Below are 13,853 nucleotides of genomic sequence, written 5' to 3' on the forward strand. Positions count from 1 at the left end.
GTTTTACAGGCATGCACTAGCACCTCTAGCTCCAGAGATATTAATGTATGTTATGTCCAACTTGATAATTGTCTTAGTGAACTTTTTCATTCACCAAGTATAGAACGAGCAATAGAGTAGCTTCATCATACAGTGATTTTGTCACTTCCTCTATGAACACACATTTCTACAACTTTTAAAAGGCATGGCTAAATTTCCAGATCTCTCAGACCTTGTGCTTTACCATCCTGTGATTCTGCAAAGCTGGATAGATATTTAGACAAAGTGTGCTATAAAACATTTCACAGAAAATAGCACAACTTATTTTATTTTATTTGTACAAAAATATCTGCGAGTTAATGAATACTTAAGAAATATGTTTAGATGTATCATCTCAGCACCATTTCATAACTCTATGGTCGGTTTTATTTGGGAGTCCCTAGATACTGGTTTTGGGCGCTCACTACCCAATAATTTTTCATTTAGAAGTTATCTTAAACCCTGCCAAGGATATTTATGCAGCTAAGAAACGTCTTTTTTAGAGCATAATTTGTAGACGTTGAAAAGGCACCCTAAGGCCAAGAATTGTTCAGTAGATTAATGATTCATGTTGGGTTGGAAGTTGAGGAATTATAAGCCAAGTGATATGATTATTTACTTTTCAAAAGAGAGGAGGCAGAGGAGAGAAAGAGAGTATGTGCAGTACATGAAAAGAATCTTAAAAAGTTAAGATTTGATGAACAGCAAGTGAGTCTCCAATGTCTGAAAGCCAATAAGGGGGAAGCAGTCATATCTGACTAGGAAATAAGCAACATGCACTTATTTCAGCCTGGGCTATTCATGAAGCCAAAGGAAGGTCCTTCGAGATGACACACTGGGGCAGGGAAGGGAGAATTGTTCACAATGGCAGTTTCTGCTTACTGGGCAGGAACCTGGTAGAGTACTATGTTTTAAGTACTTATTAACATTCTGCCTCTTCGTTTAAGGAGGATCCCATATAAACAACGATTATTTATTGTAGTTTAATCCACACTGACACCTATGTATCATGGTCTATTTGATATTAATCAACTTCATTATTTCTCAAGGTGGTAGGTATAAAGGGCAATGAACAGGTTGAAAAATGTTTCTGGAGTTAAGATTGTGATTTTGGAAGCTCAAGAATGGCCAGGAAACATGGGAAGTACACAGTGAATATGGACCACTCTGGAAACCAGCTGGTGAGTGTTGGTAGTGACACTGGGTTATATTCTTATAGCTTATACCTTTATTTCCAATATGTATACAGCACAAACAATGTTTCTTATCCCACCAATTTTCTAATTGCAATCTACTTCTAACCAAAATTTTACATGGAAGCTAATTTCATTTATCCAATCATTACTTATTTGTAAGAAGTTTTTTTTCTTTATACCAACATGTACATGATTGAATTTTTATTTTAGATGTTCACTAACTTAAAATATCATCAACTTGGGGAGTGATGGCATTAATAATAAATAATTTTAAAATCATTTAAAATAGTTTAAAATAGTTATATTTCAAGTATAAGCTAAGAAATATGGTACCAAAATTGCATAAAAATTGTATTGAAAATGTGATGTCCATTTGGATGCTAGTTGTCTAGATTTAGTGTCATGTTTAGACTGGTCAGAGATTTATACAGATTCCAAAAGGCAGTCTCTCAGTGAAGTATAGGCTTGGGATGCAATTTCTTTAAACTGAGCTCAACATAACTACTTAGAATGTTTCCTTTTGGTAAAGAATTGTTTTAAGCAACTTATGTATTAATTGAATTGAAAATAGCAACATTATTTTTATATTCCTTTAGGAGTAGAGGTCATTTAGGATATGGATCCCATATGAATCATACATTAAATGAATTCATAGTAAGTGTATAGCTTGGTGTATTTCTATGTACCTATACAAATGTATATGTGTGTATATATAAATGCACACACAGACATAGCATTTTCGGGTAAACATCACTTAGCTCTAGAAGGTCCTCTTCCAGGTTGTAAGGAGATTCCCCTGTACCTGCTCCCAGTCAGTGCTCCATCTGATTGGAGGCAAATGCTCCTTTCATCTTTAGAGTTAAGTTCTGCATTTTATTCAATTGCATATAAGTGGAATGATAAAGTGTGCTTCTTCTAAAATTATTAAATATTTAAAAATTGTTATTGTAAAGGTGATGTGCAGAAGAGTTACCATTTCATAAGTCAGGTAAATGATTACACTTCTTTTTGGACAATGTCACCCCTTCTTTTGCTCTCTCCCTGTTATCTTGTTATGTTGCTTATTGTTATACGTAGGGCACTATTTATTTTTTGGTTGCTATGTAACTTTCTTCTTGCATCAATAAACCACAATTTATCTACTTTCCTGTTGTTCAACACTCGAGTTGTTCATTTTTTTTTTTTTTGCTATTCTAACTTGTAGCTGTGAACTTCCCATCTAGGGCTTATGGTGGGAGATGCTGCCATATCACTTGACTAAATATGAAGAAATGAAATCATAGGTGTTGAGAGGTGACGAGTGTCTAGGTAGAAAATTACAACTTCGATTCAACCTGAAAGTATTTACTTACTACAGTAATATAAACAAGAGGCCCAAAGGGAAAGAGTTCCAGCTTTTGCCGTGTTTTATTTTATTTTCATGGAATGGCACTCAACGAGGGATAGGTGGATTAGGGATAGATGACCAAGGATCATTTCACTGCCAAGAGAATCCAGAAAAAAAGTCTTCTGCTACTTCCTGGGGCTGGAGGCTAGAAGAAGAAAGAAGAAAGGCTAGAAGTGAAAACCAGTTGGGTCCTAAAAGAGGAAAAATGTGTCTTATTTTAGTATTTGATTCATTTTATTGGTTTATCATTTTTTATGGGTATGTGTTGGTATCTCACTGTCTTTTACTGTGCATGTGTTTCTCTGATGAGTAGTTGATGTTGAAGTATTTTTCTTAAGGTTTTTTTCCCAATGGGAAAACTTCAACTTCTCTATTTTGAACTAAAGGTTAACATTTTGTGGCTTTCAAAAATTAGGTTGTCTAGGTTTTCCTTACTAGATTTTTGTTCTGGGTCTTTTCATATATGTGAATCTGTTACCACTATTCTTCACAGCACAATGATGCCTTGATTATTTTAGCTGTACAAGGATGGTTGCATTTTATTACAAGTTTTTAGAGTCAGTTTGTTTACTTTTGCAAAAATACATAATTCGAATTGGTAGAATACTGAATCTGCCTATCGATTTGCGAGAACTGGCATTTTAATATTTTTGTGATCCACAAACATAGTTTACTTTTCCACTCATTTTAGTCTTTCCTTAAATATTATTAACTTACAACATAATTATATTTAACAAATGAATTAGGTATGATGAGGTTAAAAGAAATCATTTATCTCTGAACTTTATGTCTGTACTTATGTGAGTGGTTGATGGAGATGTAAGTAGATTTTTCTCTTGAAATTCACTTATTCCCTCAGTCCTGCTTCAAATGTTATTGGATCAAAACATTTTCATGATGTCTCACAATCTGATTTAGATTGGTTAGAATTATATTACTTTCATTGTTTATTTATAATAGCTTTCTATGCTTTCTCCCATTTTATTTATTTTTAAAATCCACAGCCATTCACGAGCCCAAGAAACCAAGAAGTACACAATGTAGCATGCCAGCTTTCTGCATCATCTGCTATAACTGGAGATTCTGGTGTCAATTTAACTGCTGTCTGCACCAACCCAGAGACCCTGGGAAACTCAGAATTTCCAAACAGAGAACGTCAACATTGTCAAGTAATGTATGGGGTTAATACTATTTTTCTGAGTTAAGGTGTAATCCACATGAAAATATCGTTGGTCCAATATATGGAGGAAAACATTTGATCAATTAAAACTAGCATCTTAGCTGGGATGCGGCAGCTCACGCCTGTAGTACTAGCTACTCAGGAGGCTGAGATCTGAGGATCCTGGTTTAAAGTCAGCCCCAGCAGGAAAGTCCGTGAAACTCTTATCTCCAATTAATCACCAGAAAACAGGAGGGGTGCTGTAGCTCAAGAGGTAGAGTGCTTTCCTTGAGCTGAAGAGCTAAGGGACAGTGCCCAGGCCAGAGTTCAAGGCCCACAACCGACAGAAAAACAACAGCAAGTTAACACCTTTCTTTTTCAGATAAAGTAAGCCTTTGAACCTATAATCGTCAAAGAATGCCAGATAGATAGATATGGGACTTGGTAGATGGACTTAAACAGAACATAGAGAAAATATATGAGAATTAAAGACAATCAAGAAGCATGTGGGACTCTTATCTTTGAGTACTGAGAATGTGACAACAGACCAAACACATGGGTAGTATATGACATTATTTGTAGACATTGCACAGGTGGCAGAAGAACTCTTGGCTCTGGTCTGTGGGTAATATGTCTCATTGCCTTCCCGTCTGCCTTTGACTCTGACTGTGGCCCATTCTTTAGCTGTTCTGGCTCTGACCTTATATGTTTTGAAGCTTGACACAATATGACATTGTTTCAAATATTAAAATTCCTAGTCAAAGGCAGAGTTAATATGTCAAATAATATGTCAAATTCCCTTGTATATGCTCTTAACCACCTTTGCAGAAACATAACCTAGGGGGCATCTCCTATTCCTAGGGGATATCTCCTATTACTAATTTTCTCAAAAAACCCTTTGAAATAGAAATTATTATGCCAAATTTTGATGTAATTTTGAGAAGTAGATTAAAAACTTGCAAGTTAAGAAATGACAAAAATATCAGTATAGGACTTAAATTTAAGGTTCTTTGATTTCAAGAATTAGAAGCTGTCATGGAACACTAACAAATCCTACAGGTATTGAATAGTACTTCAGAGTCCAGAAAATAATTTCAGTTTTAATTTAATCTTGCCATGAGCTATTATAGATGAAAGACTCAAATAAAAGAAGTAAGCATCTCACCCAATTAAATTCAACTAGTGGTGGCAGAAGTTGTTCCAAGAAATGTTTTCAGAATCCAAAGGTCATGTTGCCAAATACTGACTTGCAAGAAAGGTTACTTAAAAAATTGGATATGTTATTAATTAATGTTGTGAAAATGGAGAGCTACGAAGCAGCTCACTGAGGGGTGAAATTTCTGATAGTTGACAGGCAGGTATGAAAGGGAGAAACATTTAACTGCATAATATTTTTGGTCCCTTAAATAACTGTGTACAATAGTTACCCCCACATGTAGATTTTTTTGTGATAGCAAAGGTATAAAGAGTTTCTATGTCTAAAGACATTTATTATTTTTTCAATTTGAATGACAGACATAAAGGAGCATTTATATCAATTTATGATGATTACTAATATTAAGGAAAACAAGCTTGACTAATAAAAGTTAAAATTTGTACCTTCTTGTTATTTAAAGGCATTATGATACTTTTTGTTTATAAATTATCTCAATGAAATATTCTATTTCACAATATACTAGATAGCTATAGTAATCAAGACAGGGTGGTTTTGGTATTACTAAACAGCTACATTAAAGGCTGGAGATGTATAAAGCTCAGGAAAGAATATTTGCCCAGTAGTCACAAGGCTCTGTGTTTTATCTTCAACACTGAAATAGAGGAAAAGATCCATTTATCAGTTGAGCAGAATAAGGAGCCCATGAATACAGCTACTTCATGGCCAATTTTCTTCAGTAAATATGGAACAGTAAATATGGAACAATATGGAACAGTAAATATGGATTCAGTAAATATGGAACAAAATGACCCAAGAACAAAATTCAGCCCTTATCTTACATCATAAATACCAGTACAAAACTGAGTGAAGACTTAATATTATTACTTAGAACTGTAAAACTAGAAGAAATCTGGTATACAAAAGATGATCAAAGGCAGTAATTTTCTTGAAATACTTATTTTTGTCTTTAGTAATATTCTTATTAAAATCCTTTACAGGTGGCACAGAATTTCTTCAGTGATTGGTCGCTCTGGAAAATCTTCTTGGTTTGTCTTTTAGCCTGTATAATAACCACAGTGATTGGAGTACTTATATTGTCCCTGGTATATAATGGGAAAAAAGAGAATACCTCCATTATTATCCAAATTCCCCAAAGAGGCGAGACACCTTCATGTACTACTAGCACAACTGCAACCACAAGTTCAAAACCTACAGTCACTGAAGGTATAACAGAAACGACCACTGCATCCAATTTAAATAGGCCTATTACCACACCAATGATTGCTAGCACTTCAATGCAGCTTACCAGCCCAATAACTGCTAACGATGCTTCAAGTAAATCTACAGGAACACCTGCCACATCAGGCACATCTACAGAAGCTACAAATACATTAATCAGCAATATTACCTCTACTGAGCCTACCACCAAAACAATGGCTAGCACTTTACCTGCTGTGGCTACTATAACTACAAGCACTTCTGAACATGTGGTAACGGTGGCTACCACAACTGCTCCCATCTCATCCACCACTACAACTGCAGCTACCTCCTCCACGGCACCAGTTACTACAATGGTTAGCCCTTCTACTGAAGTCTCAACCATTCTCACTTCTGCAGAATCTATAATCACATCTGTGGCCACAAATACATCTGAACTAACCACCACCACAACTGCAGGAACTTCCACGGAACCTGCAGTCACAGTGCTTAATGTGATCACTTCTACTGAAGCCACTATGACAACTGCAGCCACTACTTCAATGGAAAATATTACTACTGCTGCAGGAAGTTCTACTGAACTTTTAGCCACCTCACCCATCACTGGTGTTCCCAGTGGATCAACTAGTACACCATCAGCCACTTCTTTAACAGAACTGACTACTACGATTGCAAGTACATCCACCGTATCTACAGCTACATTGGCTAACACTATCTCCTCTCAACTCTCGACTACAACAGCTTCTACCACTTCAACTGCAGAGATCACTACTACTGAAGGCCTTTACACTGAACCTACTACAACATCAACCACCATTACTCTCTCTACCCAACCTACCTCTACAGTGACAACCAGTACTGCAACAGAATCAACAGCAATCACAGATACTTCCACGGAAGTAACAAATACAGTAGGTACTTCTACTGCCTCCATGGGATCTACCAATACAATAGAAGCTATCCCCTCTATGGAACCAACTCTGACAAATAGTGCCAGTACTTCCACTACATCTACAAGCACATATCCCATGGCAACTGTAACTAACATTTCAACGGAACCAACTACAACTGTGAGCCCATTTACTGAACTTACAACTACAATAGCCACCATTATTGCCCCTGTGGAACCTACCACTCCAAAAGCAGCCACCCTTTCAACTGAACCTACTACAACCACTACAGGGACTTCCTCCAAATTAACATCCACAATCTCTACTTCCTCCACTCAACTCTCCACTATAAAAGCTGTAACCGCATCACCTGAACTAACCACTGTAATAAATGCCAGCTCAATGCCAGCCACATTGGCGAGTATTCAACCTTCCACTACAAGAGCTGACAGTACTTCAGCTGTATCAACTGATACGACTGAAAATACTTCCACTGAACCTACCTTCACCTCAGTCACCACTACTGTCTCTACTCAACCTTCCACTACAACAGGAGTAACTGCATCATCTGAATTGACTAGCACAATTGGAAGTACTTCCCCTGAATCTAACTCTGCATCTTCCATTACTACTTTGTCCATTCAACCCTCTACTACAACGGTGTCTACCACTTCATCGGACCTGACTACTACAAGTGTAAGCACTTCCTTGGCAACCACAGCAATGACCACGAGTCCCAATTTTCCAGAGTCTACAACCCCAACTGCAACCACTGCTTCATCTGAGCCAGGCACCACAATAACTATAGGCATTTCCTCTGAAGCTGCAGTCACAGAAGCCAGCAACACCTCCTCTACTGAGCCCTCCACAACAGCAGCGGTAACTTCAACTAAACCAATTACTAACACTGGAAACATACTCATTGAACCCACAACCATATTGGCCACCACTGCTACCTCAAGTGAACCTACCACAACCACTGCAGGCAGTACTTCAACTGAAACAACTGTTTTAACTGAAAGCACTTCCACTGAATCAACCTCCACATCAGCTACCACTACTCTCTCCACTCCATCCCACACTGCCGCATCAGCCACAACGGAGCTGTCTCCCACAATAAGTGCCAGTACAGCCGCTGAACCTATGGCCGTGTTACCCACCACTACTGTCTCAACTCAACCCTCCACCACAACAGCTCTCACCACTTCATCTGAAGTGACTGGTACAAGTATAAGCACTTCTCCTGCAGAGATAATGACAATGACCACCACTCCTCATTCTCCAGAATCTACAACCAGAATTTCAATCACAACTTCACCAGAATCAGCTACCACAACAGCTATAGGCCCTTCCACGGAAACTACCCCCACGGAAGCCAGCAGTATCTCATCTATTCAATCTTCCATGACAACTTCAACTGAAGAGTTTACTACCAATACAGACACTTCCACAGAATATACTACCCCATCAGTCACCAGTACTTCTTCCACTGAAATTACAACTACAACGGCAGACAGTACTTCAAATGAACCAAGTAGCATAAGTGAAAGTGCTACCATTAAACCTACAGTGATTAGTGGACCCCCTCAATCTTCTACTGCAACAGCAGCTGCCACCATACCTAAACTGACTAGTACAAGTGCAGGAACCTCCAATGCAGGTACACCAATGACCTCCCGTCCTAATTTTTCAGAATCTACAACCACAATTGGGGTCACTACTTCATCTGAACCAGTTACCACAAGAGCTATAGGCACTACCTCTGAAGCTACAACCACAGAAACCAGCACTATGTCATTCTCTACTGAACCCTCCAAAACAATAGCAGCTACAACTTCCATTGAACCAGTGACTATCACTGCAGGCACTTCCACTGAATCTACAACCCCACTGGCCACCACTACTTTCTCTACCAAACCCTCCAGTCCAACAGCATCAACAGCTGCATCTGAGCCAGCTACTACAACTACTACTCCAAGTGTAGGCACTTCCACTGAAGCTACAGCATTGATCGTGAGTCCTAAATCTCCAGAATCTACAACCGTTGCAGCCATTACTTCATCTGAAGTAGCTGCCACACAAAAAATAGGCACTTACTCTGAAGCTACCAGTACAGAAGCCAGCATTCTTGCCTCTACTAAACCTTTCACGGCAACCTCAGCTACCACTTCACCTGAGCCAATTGGTACCACTGTAAGCACTTCCACTGAATCTACAGTAGTGCCCACCACTACTGTCATCAGTCAACCTTCTACTACAACAGTACCCATCGCTTCATCTGAATCAACCAGTACAAGTATAATGACTTCCACCGAAGCTACCACCACGGGGATTAGCATTCCTTCTTCTTCAGAATCTACAACCACAGGTGTGTTCACCACATCATCTGTACCAGCTACCACCACAACAATAGGCACTTCCTCTGAAGCTACAACCACAGAAGCCAGAACTACTTCTTTCTCCACTGAACCCACTGCAACAGTAGCAGCAACCTCTTCATTTGAACTAATTACTACCAGTGCTAGCACTTCCATTGAAGCTACCACCACACTGGGCATCACTTCTGTCGCCAGCCAATCTTCTCCAACAACATTCCCCACCTCATCTGTGCCAACTGATACAACTGAAAACATTTCCACTGCCTCTACCTCCACTCCTGCTGCCACTACTCAACCTTCTACTACAATAGGACACACGGCACCATCTGAAATGCCTGGTACCACTGGAAGCACTTCCACTGAACTTAACTCTGCACCTGCAACTACTACTTCCTCCGCAAAACCTTCCAGTTCAACAGCATCAATAGCTGCATCACAACTACCTGCTACAAGTGTGGGCACTTCCACTGAAGCTACAACAACCGTGAGTCCCAATTCTCCAGAATCTACAACAGTGTCCACTACTTCATCGGAACAAGACACCACCACAACCATAGGCACTTATTCTGAAGCTACAACCACAGAAGCTGGCACTCTTTCCTCTACTAAACCCCTCACAGCAACCTCAGCTACCACTTCACCTGAGCCAATCGCTACTACGGTAAGTGCTGAATCTACAGTAGTGCCCACCACTGTCACCACTCAGCCTTCTACGACAACAGCACCCATCGCTTCATCTGAATCAACCAGTACAAATATAATGACTTCTACTGAAGCTACCACCACGGGGATTAGTATTCCTTCTTCAGAATCTACAACCACAGGTGTGTTCACCACATCATCTGTACCAGCTACCACCACAATAGGCACTTCCTCTGAAGCTACAACCACAGAAGCCAGAACTACTTCTTTCTCCACTGAACCCACTGCAACAGTAGCAGCAGCCTCTCCATTTGAACTAATTACTACCAGTGCTAGCACTTCCATTGAAGCTACCACCACACTGGGCATCACTTCTGTCGCCAGCCAATCTTCTCCAACAACATTCCCCACCTCATCTGTGCCAACTGATACAACTGAAAACATTTCCACTGCCTCTACCTCCACTCCTGCTGCCACTACTCAACCTTCTACTACAATAGGACACACGGCACCATCTGAAATGCCTGGTACCACTGGAAGCACTTCCACTGAACTTAACTCTGCACCTGCAACTACTACTTCCTCCGCAAAACCCTCCAGCTCAACAGCATCAACAGCTGCATCACAACCACCTGCTACAAGTGTGGGCACTTCCACTGAAGCTACAACAACCGCGAGTCCCAATTCTCCAGAATCTACAACAGTGTCCACTACTTCATCGGAACAAGACACCACCACAACCATAGGCACTTATTCTGAAGCTACAACCACAGAAGCTGGCACTCTTTCCTCTACTAAACCCCTCACAGCAACCTCAGCTACCACTTCACCTGAGCCAATCGCTACCACTGTAAGTGCTGAATCTACAGTAGGGCCCACCACCACTGTCACCACTCAGCCTTCTACGACAACAGCACCCATCGCTTCATCTGAATCAACTCACTCAAGTGTAAGCACTTCCACCACAGTGATGACCGCTCCTCCTTCTTCAGAATCTACAACCACAGGTGCAGCCACTCCTTCAAGAGAATCAGCCACCACAATGATCGTTCCTCCCTCTGAAGCTACAACCACAGAAGCCAGAACTACTTTCTCTACTGAACCCACCTCAACAATAGCGGCAACCTCTTCCATTGAACCAGTTATTACCAGTGCTAGCACTTCTACTGAAGTTACCACCATACTGGGCATCACTTCTGTCTTCGGTCAATCTTCTCCAACAACTGCCCCCACCGCATCTGTGCCAACTGCTACAACTGAAAACACTTCCACTACCTCTTCCTCCACACCTGCCACCACTATCATTGCTCAGCCTTCTACTACAACAGGACATACGGCATCGTCTGAAATGCCCAGTACAACTGGAAGCACTTCCACTGAGTTTAACCCTACATTGGCCCCTACTACTTCCTCCACAAAACCCTCCAGTTCAACAGCATCAACAACTGCACCTGAGCCAGCTACTACAAGTGTAAGCACTTCCACTGCACCTACAGCATTGACTGTGAGTCCTAATTCTCCAGAATCTACAACCATAATTGTGTCCACTACTTCATCGGAACAAGATATCACCACAACAGTGGACACTTCCTCTGATGCTACAACCACACAAACCAGCACTGCTTCTTTCTCTACTGAACCCTCTGCATCAATAGCTGCAACCTCTTCAATGGAAACAATGACTACTACTGCAAGCACTTCCCTTGAAGCTACGTCTATATTGGGTATCTTCCACTCAATCTTCTTCAACAACAGCCACCACTTCATCTGAGCTACTTGACACAATGGAAAACACTTCCCCCGAATCTATATCCACATCAGCTACTACAATCTTTAATCAACCTTCAGCTACAGACGACTTCATCTGAAATGACTAGTGCATTGGGAAGTAGATAGTGGGTATCTAACAGCACTACTTTCTCCATCCAACTGCAACAAATCCACAGCTTCCTTTGAACTATTACAGGTTTAAGCACTTTGGCTACAGTTACAATAATGACCACTACTTTTAATTCTCCAGAGTCTACAACCACAATTGTACCCATTGCTTCATCTGAACCACATACAACAACAAGTATAGGCACTTCCTCTGAAGCTGTAACCAAAGTAGTGACTAGTACCGGCTCCCTTAACCTTCCAAAAATACAGCAACCACCATTTAATCAGAACCATATGCCACCAGTACAAGACCCACAACTTATCGGCCAGCACAACATTTGCTGAATCAACTACTGGCACTGTAGGTAGTAACTTTAACAGAACCAATTGTTTTGTCTGAAAGCACTTCCACTGAATGAACTTCGACATTAGCTGCCACTGCTGTCTCCCTTCAGTCCCTTACTCCAACATCACCCACCACTTTAATTCAACTGATTTCCACAATCACTGACAGCAATCCTCTACCACATCAGTTATCACCACTGAACTTAGTACTGCAATGGCAGCCAGGACCGCTACAGAACCAACTACTATAATGGCACGCCCTACCATAGAACTGCAATGACATCAGCTGTCTCTACCATCTCCCCTGACCCCTTTACTACAACAGTAGCCACCACTCCAACTGAATGAACCACCACTACTTTTGCCAGTGCTTTTGGGGGTACAAAAAGGACTGCTACTACAGGGTCCACCAAATCTACAATGGCAACGCTGCAATTGCTTTACTTTCAGCACTCCCATGAGGCCCTCGTCATGATAGTCACCTCTACTGAGTACTTCACCTACCAGTACAATAGCTCTCACCACCTTGATTGCTTACCCCAGCTCTCACAGGACTCCAGATCAGACACCACTGTTATTTTAGAGTTCTTGTCTCTGAGTTAGTTTGCAGCCTTTGATATTGGTGAAACCCTCTGTGTTGAGGTGAATATGTGTCTTGTTCAATACCCTTTACTTCCCAATAGGGTACGTGCTTTTAATTGTCTCCCCTCTCTCCCCTCCCCACTCCACCCAAGCCTAGATATTTTCCATGACTGTGCCAGGAGCTAAGGTCCAGTGGACTCTTGGAGGAATTTGGCAAAGAGTGCAAGACTGCAGAGCTCTTGATGGATTCCAGATCCTGTCCTCAAGGGAAATGTTCTTGCACTCCTCATCTATATGCACCATGGGCAGTTTGCAGTGTTTGCTTGGATGGGAAATCTGCCATCCTTGACTGGATTTGTTACACCATTGCTATTACCTAGAGATTGGACTCTTGCTCTATGTCCTTGTGGAATTGTCTTTTTCTAGTACCAAGCAGTAACCTGTCTTGGTGCTCCATCTTGTTAATATGTAGGTCTCTCGAATGCATTCTGAGTTAAATCATCAGTATTTTTTTTTAACACCATGGTTTGTTTGGTCTCTGATTAATTGACTTCTAAGTATCTTTCACTTTGCTTCCCAAATATTCCCCACTATATTTTCTGATTAATAGCTTTATTGAGATATAATTCATAGACCATAAATATTTTTAAGTTAAATAATGTAGTTCCTCTTGCCTATTATATTTTAAAAGTGTATAGTACTTATAGAGTGACTTTAATTAAATGATTGTAGGACTAGTGATTTCCCCTTAGACTCACACACTACACTTTACATGGTCCTCATTATTTCTTTTTTCTTTTCTTTTTGTAGAAGTGTTTATTGCAGAGGTGATGTACAGAGGGATTACAGTTACATAGCTCAGGTATTGAATACATTTCTTTTTGAATACTGTCATCCTCTCCCACATTTTCTCCCAGTTTTTTTCCCTCCCAACCTGTTGCCCGCCAAGTTGTATAGTTCATTTCCAACATAGTAACTAGTGAGTATCACTGATGAATTAGTTC

At 40.4% G+C, this 13,853-nt stretch overlaps 1 protein-coding gene across 1 annotated transcript; it reads left to right on the forward strand.

The window, feature by feature from the left end:
• Positions 1 to 1,142: 1,142 nt before the first annotated feature.
• Positions 1,143 to 11,815, forward strand: LOC122104268 (serine-rich adhesin for platelets-like). The gene is made up of 4 exons (XM_042675007.1): positions 1,143 to 1,199; positions 3,606 to 3,770; positions 5,915 to 7,757; positions 7,848 to 11,815. The coding sequence occupies exons 1-4, from the start codon at positions 1,143 to 1,145 to the stop codon at positions 11,813 to 11,815; spliced, it is 6,033 nt and encodes a 2,010-aa protein (XP_042530941.1).
• The last annotated feature ends 2,038 nt before the right edge of the window (positions 11,816 to 13,853 follow it).

Source organism: Dipodomys spectabilis, unplaced genomic scaffold (genome assembly GCF_019054845.1).
Source record: "Dipodomys spectabilis isolate Male_0828 unplaced genomic scaffold, ASM1905484v1 ptg000024l, whole genome shotgun sequence".
Taxonomy (NCBI): Eukaryota; Metazoa; Chordata; class Mammalia; order Rodentia; family Heteromyidae; genus Dipodomys; species Dipodomys spectabilis.

Excerpts from the sequence above, each read along its gene's own strand:
- LOC122104268 (XM_042675007.1), top strand. The coding sequence starts at position 1,143 with ATGGCCAGGAAACATGGGAAGTACACAGTGAATATGGACCACTCTGGA. Across the intron at positions 1,200-3,605 it reads ACCACTCTGGAAACCAGCTG|CCATTCACGAGCCCAAGAAA; the intron begins GTGAGTGTTGGT and ends TAAAATCCACAG. Across the intron at positions 7,758-7,847 it reads AACCACAGCAATGACCACGA|CTGCAGTCACAGAAGCCAGC; the intron begins GTCCCAATTTTC and ends TTTCCTCTGAAG.